This window comes from Takifugu rubripes, chromosome 8 (assembly GCF_901000725.2).
Source record: "Takifugu rubripes chromosome 8, fTakRub1.2, whole genome shotgun sequence".
Classification (NCBI taxonomy): domain Eukaryota; kingdom Metazoa; phylum Chordata; class Actinopteri; order Tetraodontiformes; family Tetraodontidae; genus Takifugu; species Takifugu rubripes.
In genome coordinates, this window is record NC_042292.1 from 19572088 (window position 1) to 19600052 (window position 27965).

Sequence of the window (27965 nt, forward strand, 5' to 3'; positions counted from 1 at the left end):
CCTCTCTCTCTCTCTCCCCCTCCCCCTCTCTCTCTCTCTCCCCCTCTCTCCCCTCTCTCCTCTCCCCCCCCTCCTCTCTCTCTCTCTCCCTCTCCCTCCCTCCCTTTCTCTCTCCTCTCTCCCCCCTCTCTCTCTCTCCCCCTCTCTCCCCTCTCTGCCTCCCTCTCTCCTCTCCTCTCCCTCCCTCCCCCTCCCCTCTCTCTCCCTCTCCCTCCCTCTCCCTCCCTCCTTTTCTCTCTCCTCTCTCCCCCCTCTCCCCTCTCTCTCTCTCCCCCTCTCTCCCCTCTCTGCCTCTCTCTCTCCTCTCCTCTCCCCCCTCTCGCTCCTTTCTCCCCCCTCCCCTCTCTCGCTGACCGCGTGCTGGAGAGCGTGCTGTGAGTTTTGTGAGTTTTTGCGTGTTTTTCCCCTGACTAACGCCCCCTCTTGGTGGTGTATCTGCACTATCATCAGGGTGGTTGTTGTCGGTGGTTTGGTGGAGTTTAGTCGTGTTCTGCGGCGGGGATGGCGTCCTCGGGGACGCCGTCTCTCTTGATCCGACACGGGGTGCGGGTCCAACCCGACCCGTCTGTACCGGTGGAGGAGGTTCTCCTGGCTGTGGGGGACCAGGTGGGACCCGCTCACCTGTCCTGCGCCTCCAGGATGAACAGAGGAGTGGTGGCTGAGTTGGGGGGGAGGGGGGTGACGGTGAATGGAGCGCACCTGCAGGTGTCCCCGCTCGCCGCGCCCTCCACCGGGTCACCGCCTCAGGTGTTCCCCCGTTCATCACTAATGAGGCTCTGGAGCTGCAGCGGTTTGGAAAGATGGCGAGTGGTCTGAGGACCGTGGGGGGTCCGGGGACCGTGGGGGGTCTGAGGACCGTGGGTCTGGGGACCGCGGGGGGTCCGGGGACCGTGGGGGGTCCGGGCTGCAGGAGCGACAAACTGAAGCACGTGCTCTCACTCGGGAGGCAGCGCTTCATGTTCCTCACCTGTCCGTCACAGACACTGGACGTGTCCTTCAGGACATGGAGAGGGACACTACATGGTCTACGCCAGCTCTGGGAGCATGAGGTGCTTTGGGTGCGGGGATGTGGGACACAAGCGTGTCGCTTGTCCTCACAGACCCGCTAATGAGGGCGCTCGCACCGGCGCCATGTCGAGCCGCGTCGCCCCACCGAGCGGTGGTGGTGACGAGGTGGCGGCCGATGCTGGAGGAGGCCCTAGTGGACAGGTAGAGGAGCAAGGAGGAGGTGAATGTGTAGCTGCAGTTAGGGCAGGAAGTGAGGGAGCAGCTGAGGAGGTGCAAATGGCAGGGAAGGCGCAGGCAGGAGCAACAGAGGAGGTGGAGATGGGAGCAACAGAGGAGGTGGAGATGGGAGTAAATGTACAGACAGGAGCAGCTGAGGAGGAGCAGCCAGGAGCTCAGGGGGTCAGTGGTGACCAGGGTCAGGCTGCTGGGGAGCAGCTCCCTGATCAGCCAGCTGAGATGCTGAGTGTTGATGAGGGAGGGGAGGAGGTGAGGGGGTCTGACTCTGACTCCGACTGTGGGTCTGTAGCGGACTCCCAGTCCCTTACTGGGGACCTGGACACCCTGGAAGACGTCACCAGCTTCCTGGACGAAACCTTTGGCCAGTCTGTGAAGGCGGCTGATTTTTTCCCAGACTCTGAAAAGTTTTTGAAAAGTGCATTGAGGTTGCAGAGGGCTGTGGGAGTCGACCTCCTCGATGAAAGAAAAAGATTCCGTCTAAAGAAACACATGACAGCAACAAGAAAGATGCTGAAGCAGAAAGGAAGGAAAAAAGCTAAAACATGTTAAAAGCTCCAAACAAGTTGCTGAGGTTAATGACGAGGATGAATGTGTTGCATAACTTCTCTTTTCTTTGCTGCTCCTTCTGCTGCTTCACCTCTCCAAGCCTCCATGAACAAGCTCAGGGTGGCCTCACTTAACATCAATGGTGGCAGGGATCCACAGAAGAGGGCTCTGGTTGCAGATATGGTTGCTCAGAAGAAGCTGGACATCCTTCTCCTCCAGGAGACACACAGTGATGGAGACAATGAGGTAGACTGGGGTCTGTGGTGGAGAGGCCTGTCTAGGTTGTCCCATGGCACCAACCTGTCTGCAGGTGTGGCCACTTTGTTCTCTCCCAGGCTGGACGTTAGAGTCACCTCCACCACAGAGATCGCTGCAGGCAGAGCTTTAGCTGTCAGAGCTGAGGTTCAGGGCTTCGTCTTCTGTCTAATAAACATCTATGCTCCCAGTCAGGGCTCAGACAGACTGGACCTGTTCCAGAAGGTCTCCTCGTTTGTGGAGCGGTGTGGTCAGGACGAGTGTGTAGTCATGGGGGGGGACTGGAACTGCACCACAGACGTCACACTGGACAGGATTGGACAGGAGCCTCATCTCCAGTCAGCTGCTGTGCTGTCTAGGCTGGGAGCAGAGCTGGGGATGGTAGATGTTTGGAGGGTGAAGCATCCCACCATCAGGCAGTACACATGGGTGAAGGTGGTGGATGGGGTCATTAGTGCCGCTAGGCTGGACGGGTTCTACCTGTCCCAGGGTTTTAGCAATAGGTTAGTTAACAGTCACATTTATCCGGTTGGGTTCACTGATCATCACTTGGCCACTTTTGATTTTCTTATTTCACAAACACACAAATGCAGCTCATACTGGCACTTTAACGTGAAGCTGCTCCAGGACACTGAGTTTAGTCGTAGGTTCGAGGCCTTCTGGGGAACCTGGAGAGGGAGGAAGGGGGACTTTGAGTGTCTTGGTCAGTGGTGGGAGGTGGGTAAAGCACACATCAGAGTCTTCTGTCAGCAATACAGTAGTCACACAACAACACGGGTAAAACACACCATAGAACACTTGGAGAGGGAGATCAGGGATCTGGAGGGTAGTTTCAGCACACACACCAGCACAGGGACACACACTGAGGCAGAAGAGGCAGGAACTCAGCTCCTTTTTACAGGAAAGAGTGAAGGGGGCCTTGGTGAGGTCAAGGTTCACCAGCATCAAGGAGATGGACGCTCCCACCTCCTTCTTTTTCAATCTGGAGAGGTCTGTTTCACGCGCCAAACAGATGCTCTGCCTCCGCCTGCCTGATGGAACGATGACAGCTGACCAGGGTGAGATGAGGAGACACGCTGTGGACTTCTACGGCGCCCTCTACAGGGCAGAGGACTGTAGCAGGGAAGATGAGCTCCTGCAGGGTCTTCCTCGGCTGAGCCAGAGGGACCGGTCCACCCTGGACGCTGACATCACATTGGATGAACTTACTGCTGCGGTGGGACAGATGGCTTCGGGTCGAGCTCCAGGACTGGATGGTTTGCCCGCAGACTTCTATAAACATTTCTGGAGGTGTCTGGGTGCTGACCTGTGGGAGGTGCTGCAGGAGTGCACTCACACAGGACATCCTGTCAGACCGCGGTCCTCGCTCTGATCCCGAAGAAGGGGGACCTGGCTTTATTAAAAAACTGGAATCCTGTGGCTTTGCTCTGCACGGACTATAAACTTCTTTCAAAGGTGCTCACCAACAGGCTCAAGAACCACCTCGATTTGCTCGTCCACAGACGTCGTATTGTGTCCCGGACAGGTCAATTATGGACAACCTTTTTTTAATGAGAGATTTGTTTCACCTTTGTAAACTGTACGACATTGATGTCGGGGTGATTTCTTTAGACCAGGAGAAGGCCTTCGACAGGGTCGATCACAAGTTTCTGTTTTCCACATTAAGGGCTTTTGGTTTTGGGGATGTTTTTTTGTCACTCTTGTCTCTGCTGTACAGGGATGCTTGTTGTTTGGTGAAGGTTGGTGGGGGGCTGAGCTGTCCAGTGAGCGTCCAACGGGGAATAAGACAGGGATGTCCTATTTCTGGACAGTTGTACTCATTGGCCATCGAACCTCTTCTAAACAACCTTAGAACTAGGCTGTCGGGACTTTTGTTACCTGGTCTTCCTGCGCGTCCCCAGCTGGTGGTGTCGGCTTATGCCGATGACATCAATGTTTTTGTTAGGGATCAGGGTGATGTGGACAAAAATTGATTGTGGGCTTTTTCTGGTCGGGCCAGCACTGGCTGAGGTCTGCAGTGCTGTACCTGCCAGTACAGGAGGGAGGACAGGGATTGGTGGACATTGCATCTCGTGTCACAGCTTTCAGACTGCAGGCGGCACAAAGACTGTTGTACAGTCTTGGTGTGCCGTGGACGGATATGGCCTGTCTGTTGTTAAGGAAGGCTGGGCGACTGGGGTACGACAAACACCTGTTCCTGCTTCAGCCCCAGTCCATGGACCTGACTGGTCTTACACCCTTCTACCAGTCAGTGTTGAAGGCATGGCAGGTTCTATCGTTTAAGCACAAAGCTGTGACAATACCAGGGATGTGGATCTTTGAAGAGCCCCTTTTTGGAAACAGCATCATCACCTCTCGGGTCCTGTCCTCCGCCACCCTGAGGTCCAGACTGAGGGATGCTGGAGTAGTGAAGCTGGGCCACTTGCTGAAGACCTCTGTCCCTGATCTCTCTGACCGGCTCAACATGAGGTCCAGCAGGCTGCTGCTCCAGCTTGTAAGAGAGGTCTGTGCTTCCCTGCCAGAGGCCCTAAGAGTCTTTGTGTTGGATCCATCTGTGTCTGAACTGTGGGACGACGAGTGTGAGTATGTCTTTCCCTCCTTGGCTGTCTGTCCAGCTGTTGGACAGTGGCAGCCCGAGGAAGACAACCTGCTGTCCCTGAAGTCTTCGGTATCAGTGGATTTTGAAGGTGTCGGGAGGAAAGATCTCTACATCTTAGCTGTGAAGGTCAGAAACTTGCGCTCCCTGGAAGGGCTGAAGGCGTCAGGGTGGACTAGTTTTTTTGGCGCAGGCTCTTCCCCGGGGGGTTGTTGGCGGTCCCTGTACAAGCCTCCTGTTGATAAACGGACAGGAGACCTCCAGTGGAGGATTGTGCATGGGGCCATAGCTACCAACAGGTATCTGGTGCACCTTGACCCCAGCACAGGGGATGGCTGCCCTTTCTGTTCCCAGTCAGAAACCATCCACCACCTCTTTGTCCAGTGTCCCAGACTGGAGGGGCTGTTTGGACAGCTACAGAGGTGGTTTCTTGGGTTAGGTGAGGGCTTTTCTTTCAGGACGTTTATCTTTGGTCCACACTACCGTGCAAGGAGGAAGGCTCTACACAGTTGGTCAATGTCCTCTCGGGGACGGCTAAGTTGGCCATATGGAAGACCAGGAAGAACCGGGTGAGAGGTCAGGGGTCAGAGGACGTGGTGGCCATGATGACTGGACTGCTGGCAGCTCGGCTCAGGGTGGAATTTAATTTTTATAAACTGACCGGCCAAATTGGCACATTCGAAGACATCTGGGGTGTGAGAGATGTCCTGAGTTCAGTTAGGAGGAGCTGCTTGATCCTGAATTTTTGAAGGTCTCCAATCTCTCACTCTGAATTGTATAAATGCAAATGTGAATAATACATGTAAATAAAGGTGTTGTTAAATCTCTCTCTGTCTCTCCCCCCCTCTCCCCTCTCTGTCTCTCCCCCCCTCTCTCTCTCTCTCCCCCTCCCCTCTCTCTCCCTCTCCCTCCCTCCCTTTCTCTCTCCCCCTCCCCCCTCTCCCCCTCTCTCTCTCCCCCTCTCTCCCCCTCTCCCCTCTCTCTCTCTCTCCCCCTCTCTCCCTCTCTCTCTGTCTCTACCCCCCTCTCTCCCCTCTCTGCCTCTCTCTCTCCTCTCTCCCCCCTCTCCTCTCTCTCTCCTCTCCCCTCTCTCTCCTCTCCCCCTCTCTCTCTACGAGGAGTGTGTCAGCCTTCTCATTTTGAGACATTTCAACCTTTCTAGCTCTTGAAGCTATTTTCTTCTGTTTACAGGAGGAGAGAGGAGGAGGAGAGAGGAGCTGTGGAGGAGGAGGAGAGAGGAGGAGAAGAGAGGAGAGAGGAGCTGTGGAGGAGAGAGGAGGAGGAGAGAGGAGCTGTGGAGGAGGAGGAGGAGAGAGGAGCTGTGGAGGAGGAGGAGAGAGGAGCTGTGGAGGAGGAGGAGGAGAGAGGAGCTGTGGAGGAGGAGGAGGAGAGAGTAGCTGTGGAGGAGGAGGAGGAGAGAGGAGCTGTGGAGGAGGAGGAGGAGAGAGTAGCTGTGGAGGAGGAGGAGAGAGGAGGAGGAGAGAGGAGGAGGAGAGAGGAGCTGTGGAGGAGGAGGAGGAGGAGGAGAGGAGGAGAGAGGAGCTGTGGAGGAGGAGGAGGAGGAGGAGAGAGGAGCTGTGGAGAGAGGAGGAGGAGGAGGAGGAGGATGAGAGAGGAGGAGAGAGGAGCTGTGGAGGAGGAGGAGGAGGAGGAGGAGAGAGTAGCTGTGGAGGAGGAGGAGGAGGAGGAGGAGGAGGAGGAGGAGCCTTCTCCTGCGGTACGGCAGAGGAGGAGCGACCCCTCTGAGCCTCCCCTGACCTCCAGCTGAGTCCTGGGTGTGAGGAGGGCAGCTCCATGGAGCAGACAAACACACTTTTTATGTGAACATTGGAAAGACAATTAGTGTTTTAAGTGAGGTTTTTAACCGTTTTAACGTCACTTTTTCTGCTCAGGTTTTAATTGCTGGGACTGCCTATAAAAGTGTCAGGTCTTAACCTTTTTAATCGTAGAAGCTAAATTAGCGATTGACGCAGGATCCAGGACGGGGACAGGTGTGATGTGGAGGCAGAACATTAGAGCCAGACTGAGGCTGCAGTTCTGCTTCTACAAGGCCACCGTGAACCTGGAGCTGTGGGGACACCAAGGTGTCCTGTGCTCAAACTCTCTAACTAGCTCCTACGATGATGGAGTGTTTAATAGATGTAAATAAAAGTGCGCTTAAAAGTTAAAAGGTCCCTCTCTGTCTTGCTTTTCATCTTTCTTCAGTGTTATTTTCTGATATCAAATTCATTATTTATCATGTCTGTGATTTTAAATGTTAGATGTTATTTTGAATCTTATGTTGAAGGTAAATGTTACATTTACTTTATTTTTGCGCCGATCATCTTTGTTAAAACAAATCAAATGTCATGAGGCAGCGCCAGTGGGTGCAGTTCCCCTCCTGTCCGAGCGGGGGCGCTCAGGCGCCAGAGAGCAGCCGCTCAGCCGCCGTTTGGAATAAAAGGCAGAAGAACAGGCGCTTCGGTCATTTGGAGCTGTGGCGATGCCGGAGGTGGTCGCGATGTGTCTTTATGGGTAATTATCACATTTAATCCGCGCTGTCGCTGTTTAATAGAGGTCCTGCGCCCACGGTGACTAAATATGCAGCATCATTCCGCCGACCGCCGTGTTCGAGGGGACGTTGCGAGGGCCGATGGCCTCGGATCCTCTGCCTCGCCACGTTGTTCTGTAGTCCGCGGAGTTCATGTCATGTTCTTCAAACTAGTCAGTTTTAGTCATCTTTGCTTGCTGTCTCAAAATGTACCTCCAGTCAATGATTTGGAATATGGATCTAATTTTTTTCCAACGTAACGCAGGTGAATAGAGTTGATTTAGAGCCACAGATCAAATTTATATTTGGACTGTTTAGATGAAAGTTTCTGATCAGATTTCATGTGCAGGATGATGAATACCAGGGATTCCTCTGCCTGAGGTGCTGCTGAGGTGAAGATGACCCTGACAACAGAACTACGGTATTGAGAGGCAATTTTTATTTTAGTTCTTTACCCGCACCCGCGCCGTGATGACGTCATTTCCTGCCATTCGTAGTTTCCACCGGAGGTCATGTGACCAAAGACGGTTCAACACTTCCTTGGATGTCTGAGCGTCTTAATGGTTGTTTGAACTTAATGATGTGGAGCCCTGCTGTTGAATGATCATGTGGTCTAAACAGGCTGGCGCCGGTTGCCGTGGGTGATGGCGCTGAAACATGGCAGCTGCCCTTCCAACCCGCCTGAGGACGTCAGACGGCCGACGAGTCGCTTTTATTCTGTAAGTTTATTCCAGATCTTTCACCTGGTCTGATCGTGTTTCGCTGTGATGACGTCATTTCCTGCCATTCGTAGTTTCCACCGGAGGTCATGTGACCAAAGACGGTTCAACTCTTCCTTGGATGTCTGAGCGACTGAAATGAGCTGCTGAGTTTCAAGCAGACTGGTTTTGATCTTAATTGAGTGTTAATGTTTCCTCAGGGTGGCTGTTGGAGCCGTTGGTCTCCTGGAGGTCCCGTCTGTTGGTGAGTGGTTTAAGGTCGTGTCTGAAGGTCAGCCTGACTTGACCAGCTAACTATGTTGATAATGCTGGTGGACGTCCACGTGCACTCCTTAAACAGGCCGAGTCTCTGCTCGTTTCTGTAATCTTGATGTTTTGAGGTCCGGTCAAATCGAAAGATCGCTGTGATGACGTCATTTCCTGCCATTCGTAGTTTCCACCGGAGGTCATGTGACCAAAGACGGTTCAACACTTCCTTGGATGTCTGAGCGAAGAGTTCCGGACTAGAATGTGTGCTAATACCTTTAGCTGGAGGCTAACGTCTGGTCTCTTCCAGGGTGACTGCAGCAGTTGGGTGATGGCTGGAGGCGACCGGCCGGTACAGGTGCGTAGCCCGATCTCAGCAGCTGTTTCTGTCGCTGTGATGATGTCATTTCCTGCCATTCGTAGTTTCCACCGGAGGTCATGTGACCAAAGACGGTTCAACACTTCCTTGGATGTCTGAGCGACCGTTTGCAGATGTGCCAGCGCCTGAGCTGTTGATGCTAAAGCTAATGCTAACGTTCCTCCCACAGGAGCCCCCAGCTGGGCCAGTTGGTGTGGAGGCGTTCCTGAGGAGAAAAGCTCACGAGAGGGACAGGTCCCCAGATGAACAGGTGTCCTGGCTCCTCCCCCTACTACCAGAACACCTTCCATGTTCTGTCGGCCCTGGGGCTCGAACCAACAACCCTCCGCCCCTCAGCCCAGCTCCCCACAGGCTACAGAGCCACCGCCACCTTCCTGTCCTGATGGACATGAAACGTTTCTAAATGCTGCTGGGGGGTCTCACAGGAGGGTTGTGGGTAGGGGGGCGGTCTGGCCGTCAGCGCCACTTATTATTATTATTATTATTATTATTATTGTTGTTGTTGTTGTTATGACCTGGCCGGGGGCTCAGCAACAAATCAAAGATGAATGTGTGAAATGTTGCGGTCTGTCCGTCACATCTGGTTTAAATAAAGGAAATGAATGCAGAAACGTGTGGTCGTTTATTTGCTGATCCTCTGAACAAGGTCGCCTGATTATTGGCGTGATTTCGGCTCTGATGTCGCCTTTAGCGTCACTGAACCTGTATGACGTCACTGAACCGCCGGCTAAACGGATATTCCGAGTTTTGGCCCTGTTCGGCTGCCGTAGCGAGGCTCGGCTCGCTTCGGCCGTTTCCGACCGCACCGGAAACGGCCGAAGTTTGTCGCGTTGACGGATCCGAGCTGCGGCTCCACGATGGCCGACGCGCATCCTCAGGTAGGAACTCGAGGACCTGGTTCCGTTCTGACACCTGAATGAATGTTGACCTGCAGTAGGTGGTGGCTACAGCTAACTGCGGCTAAAGCTAACTGCAGCTGTCCGCACGAGACGAGACCGATTCGGGGGTTTCTATATCCGGTTCCACACGTGCGTGGAAGCACAGGGTTGATGTCCGGCACCGAAGGGACCAGGTTCCATCTTGTGCCTCTTGTTTCAGGACGACCTGTTGAAAATGACCCACCGCGAAAGCTGGAGGTGAGATCCGCGCACGCGGCCCGCACACACCGCCACGCCCCCACCCTTGACCTGTTTCTGACCCCAGGGTGCAACACGCGCGCCTCCACGTGAAGCATCGGGGACACGAGGCCATGCACGCCGAGATGGTTCTGATCCTGGTGGCCACCCTGGCCGTGGCCCAGATCGTCCTGGTCCAGTGGAAGCAGAGGCATCATCGCTCTTATAACGTGGGTGCTACCATGCTAATGTGCCCAGAACCTGGACTGGACCGCTCCTGCAGGGTGTGTCGTATACCGACACCTGGTGAAATGGCAGAACCAGGTTCTGGAGAGCTTAATCTGGTTCTGGCGTGAAAAAAGCCGGTGCAGCCGGAACTGGCACAAGCCCCTCCCCCTTGTGTTGCTACAGTTTAGCGGGGAGATTAACGCCTTTCTGTCGCCCTCAGCTGGTCACGCTGGTCCAGATGTGGGTGGTGCCGCTCTACTTCACCATCAGGCTGTACTGGTGGAGGTTCCTGTCCATGTGGGGGGCGTTCTCTGTCATCACCAGCTACGTCCTCTTCAGAGCCACCCGCAGACCGCTGGCCCGCCGGACGCCCAGGTGGCCAAGCACAGGCGGGCCTGCAGCCCAGCGGGTTCTGGTTCTGGTTCTGATGATGGCGGGTTCCTTTCTCCTGCAGGATGGTCTACAAATGGTTCCTGCTGATCTACAAGCTGAGCTATGCAGTGGGGGTGCTGGGCTACCTCGCCATCATGTTCACCATGTTCGGCTTCAATGTTCTCTTCAGGTGAGACTCCGCCCACTCGCACCTGTGGGAGTTCTGGAGAACCCGGTGCTCTGTTTCTGACCTGCTGGGAATGTGCTGGTTCACCTGCAGGATCAAGGCGGAGGCCTCCATGGATGCGGGTGTGGTCCTGCTCTTTTATGGGCTGTATTACGGCGTCATGGGTCGAGACTTTGCTGAAATCTGCTCGGACCACATGGCCTCAACCATCGGAGTAGGGACCTGATCACAGGCGCTACGTTAGCTTTCTGTTTGCTCGCTAGCGCGAGCGGCTGCTCACCTCCCTGCCGTCGTCTGGGCTGTTCCAGTTCTACAGCAGAGGAGGGATCCCCAGCAGGAGTCCGGCCCAGCACATCTGTGCCGTCTGTGGGCAGCAGGTCCTGGTGGACGTGGAGGAGGAGGGCTTCATCGAGGACACCTACCAGCTGTCCTGCGGTCACACGTATCCTCGCCGCTCTTCTCTTCCCAGGTTCTTGTTCTGCATTGTTTGCTTTTTTCCTTCATTGCTTCCCAGATTCCACGAGTTTTGCATCCGCGGCTGGTGCATCGTGGGGAAGAAGCAGACGTGTCCTTACTGCAACGAGAAGGTCGACTTGAAGAGGATGATGAACAACCCGTATCCTTTCGTCTGGGTGTCTGTCCAGGCAAGACCCGCCCATTAAGCTCCGCCCACTCGGCATTTTGGGCTTATTCCTTAGTTGAACCCCCAGCTGGGAGAAGACACACGTCCTTTACGGACAGCTCCTCGACTGGCTGAGATACCTGGTTGCCTGGCAACCCATCATCATCGGCATTGTCCACGGGATTAACTTTGTACTGGGTCTGGAGTAGAACCAAGCGGAGCACCTGGTGCCGCTGTAGTTCGGAGCAGAGCCGGTGCTGGTCCGGCCCCCTGTTGAGAACGTGTGTTCTTTCTGTCTGCTAGCAACATGTTCCCGTACCAAAGCGCTGCTAGCAGGTGATAGCTGGTCCTGGGGTCAGCAGCCGTGAAGCGGCCACAGAAACCCCTCCAGGTTTTTTAGCCACTGCTGCTAACCCTAACCCCTAAACCCTCTAACCCTCTAACCCTAAACTCCTTGACCCCTTAACCCCTTAACCCCTTAACCCCCTAACCCTAAACCCCTTAACCCCCTGACCCTAGCCCCCTAACCTCCAACCCTTCTGACAAAAACAGCATCTGTGAGTTTAGAGTACAGTGGGACCTCTACTTACGAACATGTGAATTTTTCAGGAAAATATTTCCTGTTACGAAAGAAATTTCAGGATACGAAGGTCAAAAATATGCTACCGCTGCTACTCGCAGCTCGCGGAGTTTAGCGAACGCAAACATGCTTGTAGCTGCTCTGCCATTAGCTATCGCCTAGCATCTTCCTGTCATCCCATTGGCTATCGCCTAGCATCTTCCTGTCATCCCATTGGCTATCGCCTAGCATCTTCCTGTCATCCCATTGGCTATCGCCTAGCATCTTCCTGTCATCCCACTGGCTATCGCCTAGCATCTTCCTGTCATCCCATTGGCTATCAGCTAGCATCTTCCTGTCATCGCATTGGCTATCGCCTAGCATCTTCCTGTCATCCCATTGGCTATCGCTTAGCATCTTCCTGTCATCCCATTGGCTATCGCCTAGCATCTTCCTGTCATCCCATTGGCTATCGCCTAGCATCTTCCTGTCATCCCACTGGCTATCGCCTAGCATCTTCCTGTCATCCCATTGGCTATCGCCTAGCATCTTCCTGTCATCCCACTGGCTATCGCCTAGCATCTTCCTGTCATCCCATTGGCTATCGCCTAGCATCTTCCTGTCATCCCACTGGCTAGGAGAGACGTCAATATGTACAGGTTTGTGTGTATCCCAGTGTCGTCTTTGTTTAACTTTTATTTATTGTGGGTGTTCGTATGTTTGTCCATTAGATGGCGGTGTTACCACAAGTGTTAACGTTCGTTGCTAGTAGTGACGGCTAATGTAAGATTAGCCTGTAATAAAGTTCATTTTGTTCCTGGAGAAGCCTTGCCCTGAATTCCTACATTCATTGTGCGGTAATCTAATTGTAACATGGATTTGTTACATGTTTTGATGCATTTTTATGATTTTATAAAAGAAATTATGTCCGAATATTTGGGGGCTTGGAACGGATTAGGGCATTTACATGGAAAACGCGTCTCTATTTACGTAATTTTCAGGTTACAAAGCAACTTCTGGAACCAATTAAATTTGTAAGTAGAGGTCCTGCTGTACTTTGAGCTAACAGGAACACGTGTTGACCTGGGCAGGTGTTGAGGCGAAGCCGCCCCAGCTCCGACTGCTGAGGCACCAACACAGATCATCCTCACTGTCTCATTGTCTGACTGGAAGGAACCTTCTCAGGTTCCCCCAGGACTCCAGCCGGGCTTCATTTGAATAAAACCATCCTCTGGGAGTTTGACTTCTCAGGAGTGGATGTTTCATCGCAGCTTCAGACTCGCACATCAAGTAAGGTTCAGGAGGCTCCTCCATCACGGAGGAGAGAGCTCACCAGGGGTCCAGAAGACCCCCGATCGCATTCATGGACACCAAAGATGAGAAGAGAAGCACAATCGGGATATAAAGTACATTCAGGAAGACAGGAGATTCCCAAGGAGTGGGCTGCAGCTGGAGTCGGACCTTCAGGAGCATCCAGACCTGCTGCCAACCGTCGGTCCTGTTGACGGCTCGATGACAACAATGATTATAATGAAGCTTTATTTAGACTGCAGCACATCCTGGTTTACAACCTTCTGGATAATCAACAGCCACACAAATAAGTGTGTGTGTGTGTCCAGATGCAGTAACTGGCCCTTCAGAGGGCTCCTCCCTCACTGACCCCCTGACAGCTAAACAGACAGCATCTGGATCTTCCTCCTCAGTTCCTCCCATCTTCTTCTTCTCCTCTCAGAGCCGTGCGAAGGGCCTTCCAGAACTCGCCAACCTTCTCCTCCCCGTGAGGCCACTCCAGGTAGGTGGTGGAGCTCAGGAGCTTGCGCAGTTTGCAGAAGCGTCTGGGAATGTCGTCCTTGTTCAGCGGTTCCAGGAGGATCAAGATGGCTGGTTCTCCAGCAACACCATCAAAAAGCCGAAAGTGTGAGAAGTCCAGCTCGTAGCGGCACCAGTCTGACCGGATGAAGTTCTCCGAGAGGACGAAGATGGTTCTCCGGCTGCGTTCCATGGCACTCATGATGTTGTCTAAAATCCAGTGTCCAGGAAGGAAGTCCCGCTTGTGCAGGCAGAGGGTCATGGGTCTGGCTCTGACCGCCGCTTCGTCATCCGCCCTGAAGAACAAGCAGAAGTCTTCGTTAGACCGTTTGTGCTCCATCAACGTCTGAGGAGCAGTGACTCTTTCTTCACCTGGGCTGCTCAAGTTCAGGCACCAGAAAGTTCTCCACCCAGCCAGCGTCTCTGTCGCTGTAGGACACAAAGGCATCAAAGTCGTCCTCGACGCCAGCGCCGCCTCGCTGGTCTAGTCCTCGCCGCTGCCGGGAGCTGTGCTTGGCCTTTAGCCACGCCCACATCATCCTGAGGTACCAGAAGGCATGGACGTGCCACAGCAGGGTGCCCAGAGCAGCAGTCGCCAACAGCGCCACCACACAACTCGCAGACACCACCTGGACAGGGTGGCAATGGACGAGAGGGAGGCGGACTCTGGCCACCAGCGCCCCCTGCAGGCGGAGAGGAGCATCGCAGATGTAGTCGTCCTCTCTGTCTGTTAGCTGCACTGAACCAACTTTGACACCCGACTGGAAGAGGCCCACAAAATCACAGGTGCAGACAAATTTATTCCAGCCCGCCTGGAGACTCTGGAGTCTGCTGTAGGTCCGGAGTTCTGAGGGTCCAAACATGCTCAGGCTGTTGGACTGTGGGGGGGGGAGAAGTCACTGTGAAGACTGAAAGAAGAACCACAAGGTCGGGTCAGGGTCTTACCTGTATGGTCAGAGTGTTGAGATTTGGGAAGAACCACCCAGGGGGCAGCCTCAGTAACTTGTTCCCAGAAAGGTGGAGTTCTCTCAGGGTGGGCAGGACCAGAACAAAGTCTTTGAGGTCGTTGTTGCTCAGGTCAAGCACCTGCACGTAAAGTCAAACTGATGAGTCTGTCCAGGAGGACAGGACACCGAGGGTGGGACTGCCGATACCTCCAGGGCTGCAGGCAGACAGGGGCTGATGGATGCGATTCTGGTTCTGGACATGTTGAGGTAGCGCAGGCTCGAGGGCCAGGAGCAGCCCAGGGGCATGGAGCTGTACCCATTCCTGCTCACGTCCAGGTGGGTCAGTCTGAGTAACTTGCCTACCAGCCGACTTGTGGTGGACAAAGACTGGACAACAGGAGGACAAAGATCTCTCCTAACTGTCTACGAAGAACTGTTCACGTTCAAGACCCTAAAACCAGTAACCGTTGTGTCCCGTCCTACCAAAGTACCTTGAGAGCGTTCCCACTGATGTTTAAGACCCGGAGGTCCTTCAGGGGACTGTCTCCATCACACAGTGTCTCTGCCAGAGTCATGTCCGTCAGCAGGTTGTTGGACAGGTCCAGGTACTGCAGGTTCTTCAGGAGGTGGGATGTGAAACAGGGCATCACGAAAACCTGTTGGGATGAAACTAAATTGTTTTCTTCTCCAGAACATACACGTTAAATGCTAAACGCTCGTCGTTAGCCCTTTTACCTTAGCATTTATGATGGACACTTTCCTGGGGTACTGCAGAAGAAACCCACAGCTGATCAACGAGGCAAACTTGTAGATATCCAAAACCTCCACGTCCCTCACAAAGATCTCGTCAATGCCTTTATGCTCAGTCTTGTTAGCTTTCTCCCACCTGAACACATCAGATCGTCACGCACGGCTGCCCTCCAGACATGCTAACACACGGAGCAGAGATTCAGTTTCTGAGAGGAAGTTTGAAACGATTCTGAAGGTGAAGAACTTGAAACAGGTTGAGCTCTGCAACAACGCGACCGTCGTCATGTGACCCGATCATCTGAAAATACCCCGAAGAACTGCCCCATGTTAACATTTACATGCCCCTAGCATTGACCGTACCTGCCCACACCCTTCAAGGTGACACCTTCGACTGATATGTGGGTCAGCGGCACCCCATCAAACACAACCAGGAACTCCACTGTGGCCATGTCGGACAATGAAAGGTTCTGGAAGCTCAAGTGTCTGCGGAGCGAAAGCAGAAAGGCAGTTAGTTCTGTTTCTCCATGACAGTCCCATGAACCTCCCAGGTTCCTGTGGTCCTGGGAGGTTCATGGGATGGCTGATCTTGGGTGAGACTCCTCCTGGAGGTGAGTTTGGGCTGAAGTGTGCTGGACTCAAACCTGATTCTCCTCCTGGCCGCCACTCGGAGGTTATGAACAGACTGAATCCAGGTCAGGTTGAGATCTCGTAGGATCATGGGCGTCTCGGGGTAGGACACATCCCCAAGCATTGTGGAGGCCACGTCGTCATTTGTTAAAAATGGACCGTGGAGACTCAGAATCACTCGGCCTAGTGGCCAAATGGTGGCTAAAGCACCAGACTCGTACCTGCAGCACCACAGGGGAACACCTGGAAATATGGTTTCTGACAAGGAGAAGGAGCCTTGGGAGGACATGGCTCTGCCGTCTCCTGAAGGTCACTCAACAATTCCCCACCTCCTCAAGTTGTTAGCATGCACAGTTAGCTCCTCCAGATGTGTGATTCCAGCCAGATCTCCTCTCTTCAGTTCCTCCAGAGCTGGTCCTCCAAACCTCAGCCTCCTCAGGTTGAGCAGTCTTTGGAACGCTGGGGGAGAACCGAGGCAGCTGGAGGAGCGTGACGCAGAGCAACATGAGCAACTGAGCCGCGTCGTTTCACACACTCGCCTGGACGTCTTTACCTGTACGGGTTGTGGAGAAGGTTGAGGACCCGCAGAGCCTCGAGTTTGTGGAACCATCTGTGGTTGAGAGCGGTCAGCTGGTTGTTGGACAGGTTGAGGTCTTCCAGGTTCCACAGCGGCTCGAATGCTGATTGGTGGATCACAGCCAATCTGTTACCTGCAGTCAGCGGAATTTGGGATTACTGGAATTCTGCTGTGACTCCTGAAGACCTGGACGCAGAAGGAGAAACCTTCCAACCGTCACCCAGAACTCTCAAGGCTCTTTACAAGCCACTCGGGGCCCGAAACACGGCTCTAAGAGGGCGTCGTCACATCTGCGCGGCTCGCTAACTTAGCCAACTCTTAGTCATCGCTCTCACAGCAGAGATTCAGAGCCGCCAGCCGTCGGTGGTCGCGCAGGTCCTCGGCTGTCACCACGGTGATGTTGTTGAAGGACAGGTCGAGGCTCAGGGCCTGCTCCGTTACCACGGGAACGCACGTCAACCCAGCAAAGGAGCAGTTACAGAAGAATGAGTGGTCACAGCGATCACAGGACGGTCTGTCGACCTTCACGATTGACCCCTGACCTTCACAAAAGGACAGGGTGAAGAGGAGGGTGAAAAACATGGTTCTGGTTTCAGAGGCTCCACCTGTGCAGCAGAAACACCATCAGAATGTTTCAGCAGCAAACCAAGATCAAGAGGCAAGAACCAAACGGAGCTCTGCAGTCCGGCTAACATCCCACCAGAGCCACAAGCTAGCATCATTAGCTTTAGCTCCGCCAATAACATGTACACAGCATGTGCAACCAAGCTGGACATTAGCCTCCAGACGCTTCAGCCTTGAGCCGATCTGAGGAACGTTGGTCCTTGAGGAGTCAAAGACCAGGATTCAGTGCAGAGTCGCTCACCTGCTGCAGAGCTGCGCCGCAATAATTAAAGAAAGGAAGAGGAAAAGGGCAAAAAGTAAAGAGAGGAAGTAAAACCTGAGCCCAGAGAAAAGAGGAAGTCTGGTGACATCACTTCCTCTTTGCTTCTTCACCTCATGCGACCCTCTTGTTTTAAATATCCGCATCACTTCATCGATCATCAACGTGCGTGTTGTGTGTGATGGCGTTCGTCATCACTTCCTGTTTGTGTTTCTGACATCTGGACTGCTTGTTCCTGGATCAGAGCTGGTTTTATCGATCCCTTTCCTCTAATTATCTGTCGCCGCCTCCAACTGAACTCTGATCTGGAATCAGTTCTGGTTCATTGACCCAATTCAGTTTGTTTATGAGGTTTCGTAACATCGTCCGTCCTGCTGGACTCAAACATCCCTCATCTTTATTTGCCCTCAGTCGACTCCAAACAGCAAACCAGAAAAAGGTTGTTTTTAAATTTATTTTATTTATCATCTTTCCTTCAAATCATCTTGGATCCTGGCCGATCATCTTGGATCCTGGCCGATCATCTTGGATCCTGGCAGATCATCTTGGATCCTGGCAGATCATCTTGGATCTGCATCATCTTGGATCCTGGCCGATCATCTGATCCATCTTGGATCCTGACAGATCATCTTGGATCCTGACAGATCATCTTGGATCCTGGCCGATCATCTTGGATCCTGGCCGATCATCTTGGATCCTGACAGATCATCTTGGATCCTGGCCGATCATCTTGGATCCTGGCAGATCATCTTGGATCCTGGCAGATCATCTTGGATCCTGGCCAATCACGCTCAGTCATCAACAAATGTTGCTGAAACACAAACACCAGATTCAGATGGAACTTCTGGGACTTTCGACCACCAACGGGACGTTGACCTGCTGGGAGTCATCGATCGGTCGGTCGGGACCTTCTAACCTTCTGTTCCTTCATGAATTCCAGGCTGACTCAGTGGAGAGAAACTGTGGTTGAGCAACAGAGGGGCGGAGCCTCCGGGGACATAAATACCTGCAGGTTTGACTCAGAGACAAAACGCCATGAAGACGCTGCTGATACTGTATCTGTGCGCGTACGCCGCCCGGGGCGACGACCTGGAGTACGACGACTACGAGGTTAGTGTCGCTAACCCAGGAGCATCCACACGCTAACTTTCAGCTGCTTTGTCATTATTTGACTTGAGCGTTTTAATTCACCACAACAGAAACGTGATCTGATGCTAACTAGACTAAGCTAGCTTTCATTTTGTCCTGCAGGACACCAAAAGCTCAACGAGGAAGAACACGACGGTAAAAACAGAATTATTTCACCACCTTCGCCTTGTTTGCGTCCTCATTATCGTTCTTTTTTCCCATCAGGCCACTGTCGACGCTCGAGGTCATCGCCCACTTCAAAGAGGCAGAGAACCCTACTCCCCAACCCGCTATGCCCCTCCCACCGTCACCTCTGGCAACAGGTGTGTTCACACCTGAGACGCAGACCAACCAGAGTTTCTTCTCTGATGAAGACTCATGAATAACCCTTCTCTCACGGCCCAGGTATGGAGGCCGGCCCGGTACGGCTCGGGTCACTCAAGGTCAAGTCCAGGAGAAGCAGGAGCAGCCAGAGGCGGGGGGCTGCACCCACGCCTCCGAGGAGCTGGTAGGTGTTCCGGGGAGAGTTCTCCTCCAGTGGCATGAAGCCAGAACATCTGAGAACTGCTCCTTCAGTTGTGAATCCAGCAGATCCCAACAGAACCCTCTTTTTCAGGGCGTTCTGTGTCCCAACGGCTGTGAGTTGAAAACCGCCCTGCTGAAACAAGAGCGCACCGTCAGGACGGTAAAAAAGTTCTGCTCGCTGCCTTCGCCTCCAGGGGGACGGGAAAGTGACCCGTTGTGTTTGTGCTTCCAGTCGCTGGGTGAACTGAAGCCACAGGTGGATGAGCTCATGCGCTCCTCAAACCAAATCTACAACTACGTCAGCAGCGTCTCCGTCTCTCTGAGGGAGCGCCAACGGGTCATCGATGGTCCGCAAGAAGTCCACGTTGAGTTCTGAGCAGAAACGAATCCAATCGGGAATAAAGTGTTTTTGTCCTCCATCAGCCAACAACGCCGTGGTGAGCGTGTACACCGAGAATGTGGAGGAGCAACACGCCTACATCAAGGAGACGGTGGACACAATCTTCCCCTCCAACATCCGAATCCTGCAGGTAAGATTCTGGTAGAATTCCTGCTTCGCTCCACACCAGCTCGTTAACATCACTGGTGCCATGTCCTGGTCTCAGGGGGTCCTGGACAGGGTCAGGCAGAAGATCCAGAAGCTGGAGAAAGCCATCCAGGCCCAGAGGGAGGACTGCAAGGAACCCTGCAAGACCAAGTGTCCCATCCCAGTGGTGTCTGGTGAGTGAAGCACCACCTGGAGCTGTGGAGACGTCAGCAGGTGATGTGATGGATGTGGCTCCCCCTCCAGGTAAGGAGTGTGAAGACATCTTTCGTCGTGGAGGCAGAGACTCACAGATGTACATGGTCCAGCCTGACAGCTCGGTTCATCCGTACAGGGTCTTCTGCGACCAGACCACCCAGAAGGGAGGTCAGGAGGCGGCCTCGGCTTTCCAGAATCTCAGGGGTTCCTGGTCCTCTCACTGAAATCTTCTGCTCCTTTCAGGTTGGCTGCTCATCCAGAACCGACTGGACGGCAGCGTGGACTTCGGCCGCCGCTGGGACGACTATCGCCGTGGTTTTGGTAACATTGCCTTTGATGCTGGAAAAGGTCACTGCGAGACTCCTGGTGAGATTCAGACACGTTTCCACGGAGAAGTCGTTCCGCGGTTTTGTTCATCGCTGTGTCATGTGACAGGGGAATACTGGCTCGGAAACGATCGGATCAGTCAGCTGACCAAGATGGGCCCGACTGAGGTCCTCATCGAGATGCAGGACTGGACCGGCGCCAAGGTCAGCTGACTTTGGTTTTACCAGTTTTCTGAAGCATGTCTGTCGTTCGATCACAAATGTCCCATCGGATCTCATTCAGGTCCACGCCCAGTATCGCCAATTCACCGTCCAATCAGACACAAGCAACTACGTTCTGTCGGTGGACGGTTACTCGGGCAACGCTGGCAACAGTTTTATGGAGGGAGCGTTAGAGCTGTTTGGGGTAAACCGCACGATGACCATTCACAACGCCATGAGGTTCAGCACCTACGACAGAGACAACGATAACTGGTGCGTGACCGCGTGTTCTCGTACGATAAACCGCACTGTCGTGATCCAGAACATCTACCCTGACGTTAACCTTCAGCTTCTGAACCAGTCTGAATCATGTCTGTTGGCTCCAGGAGTCCTGGTGATCCTTCCAAACAGTGTTCCAGGGAGGATGGCGGAGGGTGGTGGTACAACCGCTGCCACTCTTCGAACCCCAACGGCCGCTACTACATGGGCGGAGCCTATACAAGGTACATGGCCAAGCACGGCACAGATGATGGCGTGGTCTGGATGAACTGGAAGGGGAGCTGGTATTCACTGAAGACCATCAGCATGAAGATTCGACCGTTCTTTGCATCAAAATAGTCCCATAAGGAGAATCAAGGCGATTGCGCAAGAGGAACTGTCAAGATAAAAGTTCGAGTGCAGCTGATAAGAGCTCTCCCTTCACAATAAAAGCATGACAGACAATTCTCTCATCTTCCTTCTTTTCAAAGTTAAAATGACCATTTTCATACTTGAACTGACCTGAAATACACGTTGTAATCCGATTACCTTTGATCTGATTACACCAATAATCACGTGTGCCGGCACTGACTTGGAATAAACAAATGCTTTGTCTTCATCATCCTCACCATCACTCATGGCCAACAGGTGGCGCACTCACATAGGGTTCAGCCACTCAGCCAGTCAGCCAGCCAGCCACTCACTCAGCCAGTCAGCCACTCACTCACTCAGCCAGTCAGCCACTCACTCACTCAGCCAGCCAGCCAGCCAGTCAGCCAGCCAGTCAGCCAGTCACTCAGTCAGCCAGTCAGCCAGCCAGGCAGCCAGCCAGTCAGCCAGTCACTCAGTCAGCCAGTCAGCCAGCCAGTCAGCCAGTCACTCAGTCAGCCAGCCAGGCAGCCAGCCAGTCACTCAGCCAGCCAGCCAGCCAGCCAGTCACTCAGCCAGCCAGCCAGCCAGCCAGTCAGCCAGCCAGTCACTCAGCCAGCCAGCCAGCCAGCCAGCCAGTCACTCAGTCAGCCAGTCAGCCAGCCAGTCACTCAGTCAGCCAGGCAGCCAGCCAGTCACTCAGCCAGCCAGCCAGCCAGCCAGTCAGCCAGCCAGTCACTCAGCCAGCCAGCCAGCCAGCCAGCCAGTCACTCAGTCAGCCAGTCAGCCAGCCAGTCACTCAGTCAGCCAGCCAGCCAGCCAGCCAGTCACTCAGCCAGCCAGCCAGCCAGCCAGCCAGTCACTCAGCCAGCCAGCCAGCCAGCCAGCCAGCCAGCCAGCCAGCCAGCCAGCCAGTCACTCAGTCAGCCAGCCAGCCAGCCAGCCAGCCAGCCAGCCAGCTCGCTGGTGTTCCGGACCTGCAGGCTTGTTGGACTCTCCAGCAGAAGGTGCAGCAGCTCCCCAGCACGGAGCAGCTCCCCATGGAGGCCCCCCCGCTCTGGCTGCTGCTCCGTGAGTCTTTTGTCGCCTGCGTCAGGGTTCAGAGTTCATGTCTTCATTTACAGCAGGGAACCAGGACAGGATGATTCGCTTAAATCAGCTGCTGATGTTTCAGAAGAAAGGTCAGAGGTTAATTTCAAGGTGCAGGGGTCACGACCTAAACGGCCGTCTGCATTTCAAAGGTGTAAAAACTGCTCAGAAGATGGAGGAGTACCAGCACCTGAACTGAACTGGGAGCCGGTGGAGCGCTGGTGGTTGCTGGCCACTCCAGCAACACTGGCCCAGTTGCCTGAGCTGATCTTCTGCAGCAGTGATGAAGGTTCATGGCTGAAGGAGGTCATGAAGGTTCTGAATGAGAGCTGCTCTGATGTCCAGAGAGAGCAGCAGCATACGAGGAACTGAACTCTTTATTGATCTGCATGTTTCTTTTCTCTTTCAGTGCTGAATTCTCTGATGTTCATGTCTGCTCAAGGTACCGAAACATTTCAGTCGTTTTAAATGTTGATGTTCCTCGTGTGTAAGAAGAAGAAGAGGCTGAACGTGACACTTGTAAACAACAGACGCCAGTTTCTGGAGAACACCTCACATGTGTTTTTTCATAGTTGACGTGGTCGTCGAACCTTCGACGTCTCAGTTCTTCAAGTACAACAGATTCTCTGTGAGCTGCGGCGCCGACGAGCAGGAACAGGAAGTGACTGGCTGGACGGTGATGAAGAGGACGAAGGATGGTGAGGTTGGTCCTGCCGAAGAACCGTCTCCACGTGTTGTCGAGGTTTATTACCCACAATTCCTCTCTTCAGGTTCGTCCTTGTCCAGCCTCTTGCGTAATCATCGGGGCCTTCCCTGCCACTGACAGCGGAGCCTACTGGTGTGAAAGTGGGGCGGGAGAAACCAGTCAAACGGTCAACATCACCGTCACTGGTACGAGGAAACTACAGTTATCAGAATAAAGCTTTGACTGGATCTGAGACACCTCATGACTGTCAAGGTGACATAAGGCTCTCTGCAGCGGTGGCCCGGCCTAGGCGGCGGTGGCCCGGTCTGTTGGGGAGGTGGCCTGGTCTGGGCGGCGGTGGCCCGGTCTGGGCCAGAGTGGCCTGGTCTGTTGGGGAGGTGGCCCGGCCTAGGTGGCGGTGGCCCGGTCTGGGCGGCGGTGGCCCGGTCTGGGCCAGAGTGGCCTGGTCTGTTGGGGAGGTGGCCCGGCCTAGGTGGCGGTGGCCCGGTCTGGGCGGCGGTGGCCCGGTCTGGGCGGCAGTGGCCCGGTCTGGGCGGCAGTGGCCCGGTCTGGGCCAGGGTGGCCTGGTCTGTTGGGGAGGTGGCCCGGCCTAGGTGGCGGTGGCCCGGTCTGGGCGGGCGGTGGCCCGGTCTGGGCCAGAGTGGCCTGGTCTGTTGGGGAGGTGGCCCGGCCTAGGCGGCGGTGGCCCGGTCTGTTGGGGAGGTGGCCTGGTCTGGGCGGCAGTGGCCCGGTCTGGGCGGCGGTGGCCCGGTCTGTTGGGGAGGTGGCCCGGTCTGGGCGGCAGTGGCCCGGTCTGGGCAGCAGTGGCCCGGTCTGTTGGGGAGGTGGCCCGGTCTGGGCGGCAGTGGCCCGGTCTGGGCCAGGGTGGCCCGGTCTGGGCGGCAGTGGCCCGGTCTGGGCAGCAGTGGCCCGGTCTGTTGGGGAGGTGGCCCGGTCTGGGCGGCAGTGGCCCGGTCTGGGCCAGGGTGGCCCGGTCTGGGCGGCAGTGGCCCGGCCTAGGCGGCGGTGGCCCGGTCTGTTGGGGAGGTGGCCTGGTCTGGGCGGCAGTGGCCCGGTCTGGGCGGCAGTGGCCCGGTCTGTTGGGGAGGTGGCCCGGCCTAGGTGGCGGTGGCCCGGTCTGGGCGGCAGTGGCCCGGTCTGGGCCAGGGTGGCCTGGTCTGGGCCAGAGTGGCCTGGTCTGTTAGGGACTGGGCTAAAAAACGCAGGATTCTTGGTTCCAGCCCCAGTGCGGACACAACATGGTTGGTGTTCTGATGAGTGGAACACCTTCAGACCACCCTTGAGTGAGGTACCGACCCCAAATGCTCACAAAGTGCTCTGCGATGAACTGGCCTCTCATCCAGGGATGAGAGGTTAAGAAGATGAACTGTGTGACTGTAGAACCTCTCATACTCCACATATCTGGAGGGAAGTGAGAGCGTTGTTCAGCCATTCGTTCCCTAGTCACCGATTTCATCAACCATCCATCCATCCTCTATCGCTTATCCGGGGTCGGGTCGTGGGGGCAGCAAGACCCCGAGGTACTTGAACTCCTCCACTTGGGGCAGGATCTCCTCCTTGACCCAGAGAAGGCACTCCACCTTTTTCCGGCTGAGAACCATGGCCTCGGATTTGGAGGTGCTGATTCTCATCCCAGCCGCTTCACATGCGGCGGTGAACCGATCCAGTGATCGTTGGAGGTCACGGGCCGATGACGCCAACAGGACCACATCATCTGCAAATAGCAGAGACGCGATCCTGAGGTCACCAAACCGGACCCCCTCAACACCATGACTGCACCTAGAAATTCTGTCCATAAAAGTTATGAACAGAATCGGTGACACAGGGCAGCCCTGGCGGAGGCCAACCCTCACCGGAAACGAGTTCGACTTACTGCAGCAATGCGGACCAAACTCTGGCACCGATCGTACAGGGAGCGGACGGCCCGTATCAGGGGGCCCGGCACCCCATACTCTCGGAGGACCCCCCACAGGACCCCCCCGAGGGACACGGTCGAATGCCTTCTCCAAGTCCTCAAAACACATGTGGACTGGTTGGGCAAACTCCCATGCACCCTCGAGGACCCTGCTGAGGGTGTAGAGCTGGTCCACTGTTCCACGCCCAGGACGCAAACCACATTGCTCCTCCTGAATCCGAGGTTCTCCAGAGTGGTAGAGAGTCCAACCCCTCTCGAGAAGACTGGTTCCAGAGCCCTTGCTGTGCGTCGAGGTGAGGCCGACTATATGTAGTCGGAACTTCTCAACATCACGCACCAGCTCAGGCTCCTTTCCCACCAGAGAGGTGACATTCCATGTCCCTAGAGCCAGTTTCTGCAGCCGGGGATCAGACCGCCAAGGTCCCTGCCTCCGGCCGCTACCCAGCACACAATGCACCCACCCCCCCCTGGCCCCTCCTGCAGGTGGTGAGCCCACGGGAAGGGGGTCCCATGTAGCCTCTTCAGGCTGTGCCCGGCTGGACTCCATGGGCAGAGGTCCGGACACCAGGCGCTCGCCAACGTGCCCCGTCCCCAGGCCAGGAGGGGGCCTCGGTGACCCGCATCCGGGCAAGGGAAACTTGGAACCAATATTGCTACTCATCATTAGGGGGTCCTGGGCTACACTTTGTCTGGTCCCTCACCTAGGACCTGTTTCCCATGGGTGGGCCCCAAACAACCGAGCTCCTAGGATCATTGGGACACACAAACCCCTCCACCACGATAAGGTGGAAGCCCAGGAGGGGCAAATCATCTTTGTTCATTCAAACTTCAGCAACATTCAGCACAAACGTGGAATTATTTACCTTGTAAATCATCACTAAACTCTCTTAAACACTGAAATGGTAAATTGTACTTTTTGACACTCATCAGCTGGTTCTGTGGTCCTGGACAGTCCGGTCCACCCTGTCACCGAAGGACAAGACGTGATTCTGACCTGCAAGTGCAACGACAGAGACTCGACCTGCGGCCTCGCCAGCACCTTCTACAAAGACGGCGTCATGGCAGGAAGTGGCGTCGGCAGAGTGTTGACTCTCCACAATGTTTCTGTGTGTGATGAAGGATTCTACGCCTGTGAAATCATCGGCTCAGGAAAGTCTCCAGAGAGCTGGCTGACGGTCCAAGGTGAGCACGTTGACTATGGAAACCTTAGAAGAAGATCAAACATGTTCATGGAGCAGAATGTGTCTCAGGGCTGCCACCTGCTGGCCGGGATCCACCTGCACTGCCTGATCTGCTCCTACTGTACCACCTGTTGGTGGGGATGCCCTTCCTGGTGTGCACCCTCATGGTGGGGCTCCTCTACAGAGACAGAGGTGAGGTCACTTCCTGTATCACACTGAGAGGAGGAGGGGGGAGGAGAGGAGGGGAGGAGAGGGGGGGAGAGGAGGAGAGGAGAGGAGAGGGGGAGAGGAGAGGAGCGGAGAGGAGAGGAGAGGAGGAGAGAGGAGAGGAGAGGGGAGGAGGGGAGAGGAGGAGAGGAGAGGAGAGGAGAGGAGAGGAGAGGAGAGAGGAGAGAGGAGAAGGGAGGAGGGGAGAGGAGAGGAGAGGGGAGGAGAGGAGAGGGGAGGAGGGGAGAGGAGGGGAGAGGAGAAGAGAGGAGAGAGGGGAGGAGGGGAAAGGAGAGGAGAGGAGAGGGGAGGAGGGGAGGAGGGGAGAGGAGAGAGGGGAGGAGGGGAGGGAGGAGGAGAGGAGAGGAGAGGAGGAGAGGAGAGGAGAGGAGAGGAGAGGGGAGAGGAGAGGAGAAGAGAGGAGAGAGGAGAGGAGGGAGAGGAGAGGAGAGGGGAGGAGGGGAGGAGGGGAGAAGAGAGGAGAGAGGAGAGAGGAGAGAGGAGAGAGGAGAGAGGAGAGGAGGGGAGAGGAGAGGAGAGGAGAGGGGAGGAGGGGAGGAGGGGAGAAGAGAGGAGAGGGGAGGGGGGGAGGGGAGAAGAGAGGAGAGGGGAGGGGGGGGAGAGGAGAGGAGGAGAGGAGAGGGGAGGAGGGGAGAGGAGGGGAGGGGAGAGGGGAGGAGAGGAGAGGAGAGGAGAGAGGAGAGAGGAGAGAGGGAGAGGAGAGGAGAGGAGAGGAGAGGGGAGGAGGGGAGGAGGAGGAGAGGAGAGGAGAGGGAGGAGGGGAGGAGGGGAGAGGAGAGGAGAGGAGAAGAGAAGAGAGGAGAGAGGAGAGAGGGGAGGAGGGGAGAGGAGAGGAGAGGAGAGGGGGAGGAGGGAGAGGAGAGAGGGGAGGAGGAGGAGAGAGGGGAGGAGGAGGAGAGGAGAGGAGAGGAGAGGAGAAGAGAGGAGAGAGGAGAGAGGAGAGAGGAGAGGAGGGGAGAGGGAGAGGAGAGGAGAGGAGAGGGGAGGAGGGGAGAGGAGAGGAGAGGAGAGGGGAGGAGGGGAGAGGAGAGGAGAGGAGAGGAGGGGAGAGGAGGGGAGGCGAGGGGAGAGGAGAGGAGAGGAGAGGAGAGAAGAGAGGAGAGAGGAGAGAGGAGAGGAGGGGAGAGGAGAGGAGAGGAGAGGAGAGGAGAGGAGAGGAGAAGAGAGGAGAGAGGAGAGAGGAGAGAGGGAGAGGAGGGGAGAGGAGAGGAAAGGAGAGGGGAGGAGGGGAGAGGAGAGGAGAGGGGAGGAGGGGAGAGGAGGGGAGGCGAGGGGAGAGGAGAGGGAGGAGAGGAGAGGAGAGGAGAGGAGAGGAGAGGAGGGGGAGAGGAGGGGAGAGGAGGGGAGGAGAGGGAGAGGAGAGGGAGAGAGGAGAGGAGAGGAGGAGGAGAGGAGAGGAGAGGAGAGGAGAGGAGGGGAGAGGAGAGGAGAGGGGAGGAGGGGAGAGGAGGGGAGGGGAGGGGAGAGGAGAGGAGAGGACCAATCGGATCGGCCCCCATTCTGCTGTTCAAGGTTCTGGAAGCAGCAGTAACCCAGCACTCCAGAGCAGGTTGAGCTGGACCTCTGAGGACCTTGTAGGTCAGGAGAAGATTTTCAAGTCTGTTCTCATTTGTGCAGCTATAACAAAAGTTGAACTGTGAAAATTATTATTGCGTCTTTCAAACGGCTGTTAGCTAACTGCTATTCTTGGACATTTTTAAAGCCTGGCGTCCCGGCGTCCCGGCGTCCTGACGCCCCCCAACCCAGGCTGGGTGACGTCATCATGGAGGGAGCAGCATGGCGACCCCGGAGTCTCCGTCAGGGCTGCAGCACATTGGACCGGTGGCTTCCTCTCAGGAACAGTGATTTAAATATTGTGCCGTTAGTACTAGCATCATCCTGATCTGTCAGTGTGTTGTTGTTTGTTTGTGTTTTGATCAAATGGAAAAAAATAAAATATTGAATTTCTTGGAATGATGGTGAAGATATTTTGGAATCTGAGCTGCCCACATGCTCGCACTGCAGGTGTTGACAGGCAGCGTTTGTGGTTTGTGGGAACCAGTGTGCATGCAGCACTTTTTATAGTCTCATAGCTCTCAAGCTGCGGCTAACGCTAACCCATCCCT

The 27965-nt window shown here is 55.1% G+C and overlaps 4 protein-coding genes and 3 non-coding genes across 8 annotated transcripts; 6 read left to right on the plus strand and 1 right to left on the minus strand.

The window, feature by feature from the left end:
- The first annotated feature begins 7931 nt into the window (after positions 1-7931).
- On the plus strand, positions 7932-8024 carry LOC115250866 (small nucleolar RNA SNORD14). Its single transcript, XR_003889429.1, has one exon. It is a non-coding gene; the product is annotated as a small nucleolar RNA SNORD14 (small nucleolar RNA).
- Positions 8025-8290: 266 nt separating this feature from the next.
- Positions 8291-8383, plus strand: LOC115250867 (small nucleolar RNA SNORD14). The gene has a single exon (XR_003889430.1). It is a non-coding gene; the product is annotated as a small nucleolar RNA SNORD14 (small nucleolar RNA).
- A 143-nt stretch (positions 8384-8526) lies between these two features.
- LOC115250865 (small nucleolar RNA SNORD14) lies at positions 8527-8619 on the plus strand. Its single transcript, XR_003889428.1, has one exon. It is a non-coding gene; the product is annotated as a small nucleolar RNA SNORD14 (small nucleolar RNA).
- A 659-nt stretch (positions 8620-9278) lies between these two features.
- Positions 9279-11554, plus strand: rnf175 (ring finger protein 175). The gene is made up of 9 exons (XM_011620742.2): positions 9279-9394; positions 9615-9652; positions 9720-9861; positions 10080-10234; positions 10314-10421; positions 10512-10632; positions 10727-10860; positions 10933-11034; positions 11129-11554. The coding sequence occupies exons 1-9, from the start codon at positions 9374-9376 to the stop codon at positions 11247-11249; spliced, it is 942 nt and encodes a 313-aa protein (XP_011619044.1). The 5' UTR covers positions 9279-9373; the 3' UTR covers positions 11250-11554.
- A 1570-nt stretch (positions 11555-13124) lies between these two features.
- tlr2 (toll-like receptor 2) lies at positions 13125-17750 on the minus strand. 2 transcript variants are annotated; one of them, XM_011617904.2, is made up of 12 exons: positions 17175-17750; positions 16645-16914; positions 16286-16442; positions 16062-16211; positions 15747-15953; positions 15466-15588; positions 15091-15241; positions 14847-15011; positions 14563-14742; positions 14354-14494; positions 13781-14286; positions 13125-13704 (listed from the first exon to the last, which is right to left on the minus strand). In XM_011617904.2, exons 2-12 carry the CDS (start codon positions 16889-16891, stop codon positions 13299-13301), a joined length of 2433 nt encoding a protein of 810 aa, XP_011616206.2. In that variant the 5' UTR covers positions 16892-16914; positions 17175-17750; the 3' UTR covers positions 13125-13298. The 2 variants fall into 2 exon arrangements, with proteins under 2 accessions (XP_011616206.2, XP_003976919.2); XM_003976870.3 differs by lacking the exon at positions 17175-17750 and having other exon boundaries at positions 16645-17154.
- A 404-nt stretch (positions 17751-18154) lies between these two features.
- Positions 18155-20837, plus strand: fgb (fibrinogen beta chain). Its single transcript, XM_011617902.2, has 13 exons — positions 18155-18302; positions 18444-18476; positions 18546-18643; positions 18726-18828; positions 18937-19005; positions 19078-19192; positions 19269-19375; positions 19451-19565; positions 19636-19755; positions 19831-19953; positions 20023-20117; positions 20197-20387; positions 20501-20837. The coding sequence occupies exons 1-13, from the start codon at positions 18228-18230 to the stop codon at positions 20730-20732; spliced, it is 1476 nt and encodes a 491-aa protein (XP_011616204.1). The 5' UTR covers positions 18155-18227; the 3' UTR covers positions 20733-20837.
- Positions 20838-21611: 774 nt separating this feature from the next.
- LOC101068331 (uncharacterized) lies at positions 21612-27813 on the plus strand. Its single transcript, XM_029840790.1, has 7 exons — positions 21612-21812; positions 22240-22272; positions 22403-22533; positions 22601-22721; positions 25382-25633; positions 25702-25824; positions 27563-27813. Exons 1-7 carry the CDS (start codon positions 21782-21784, stop codon positions 27589-27591), a joined length of 720 nt encoding a protein of 239 aa, XP_029696650.1. The 5' UTR covers positions 21612-21781; the 3' UTR covers positions 27592-27813.
- The last annotated feature ends 152 nt before the right edge of the window (positions 27814-27965 follow it).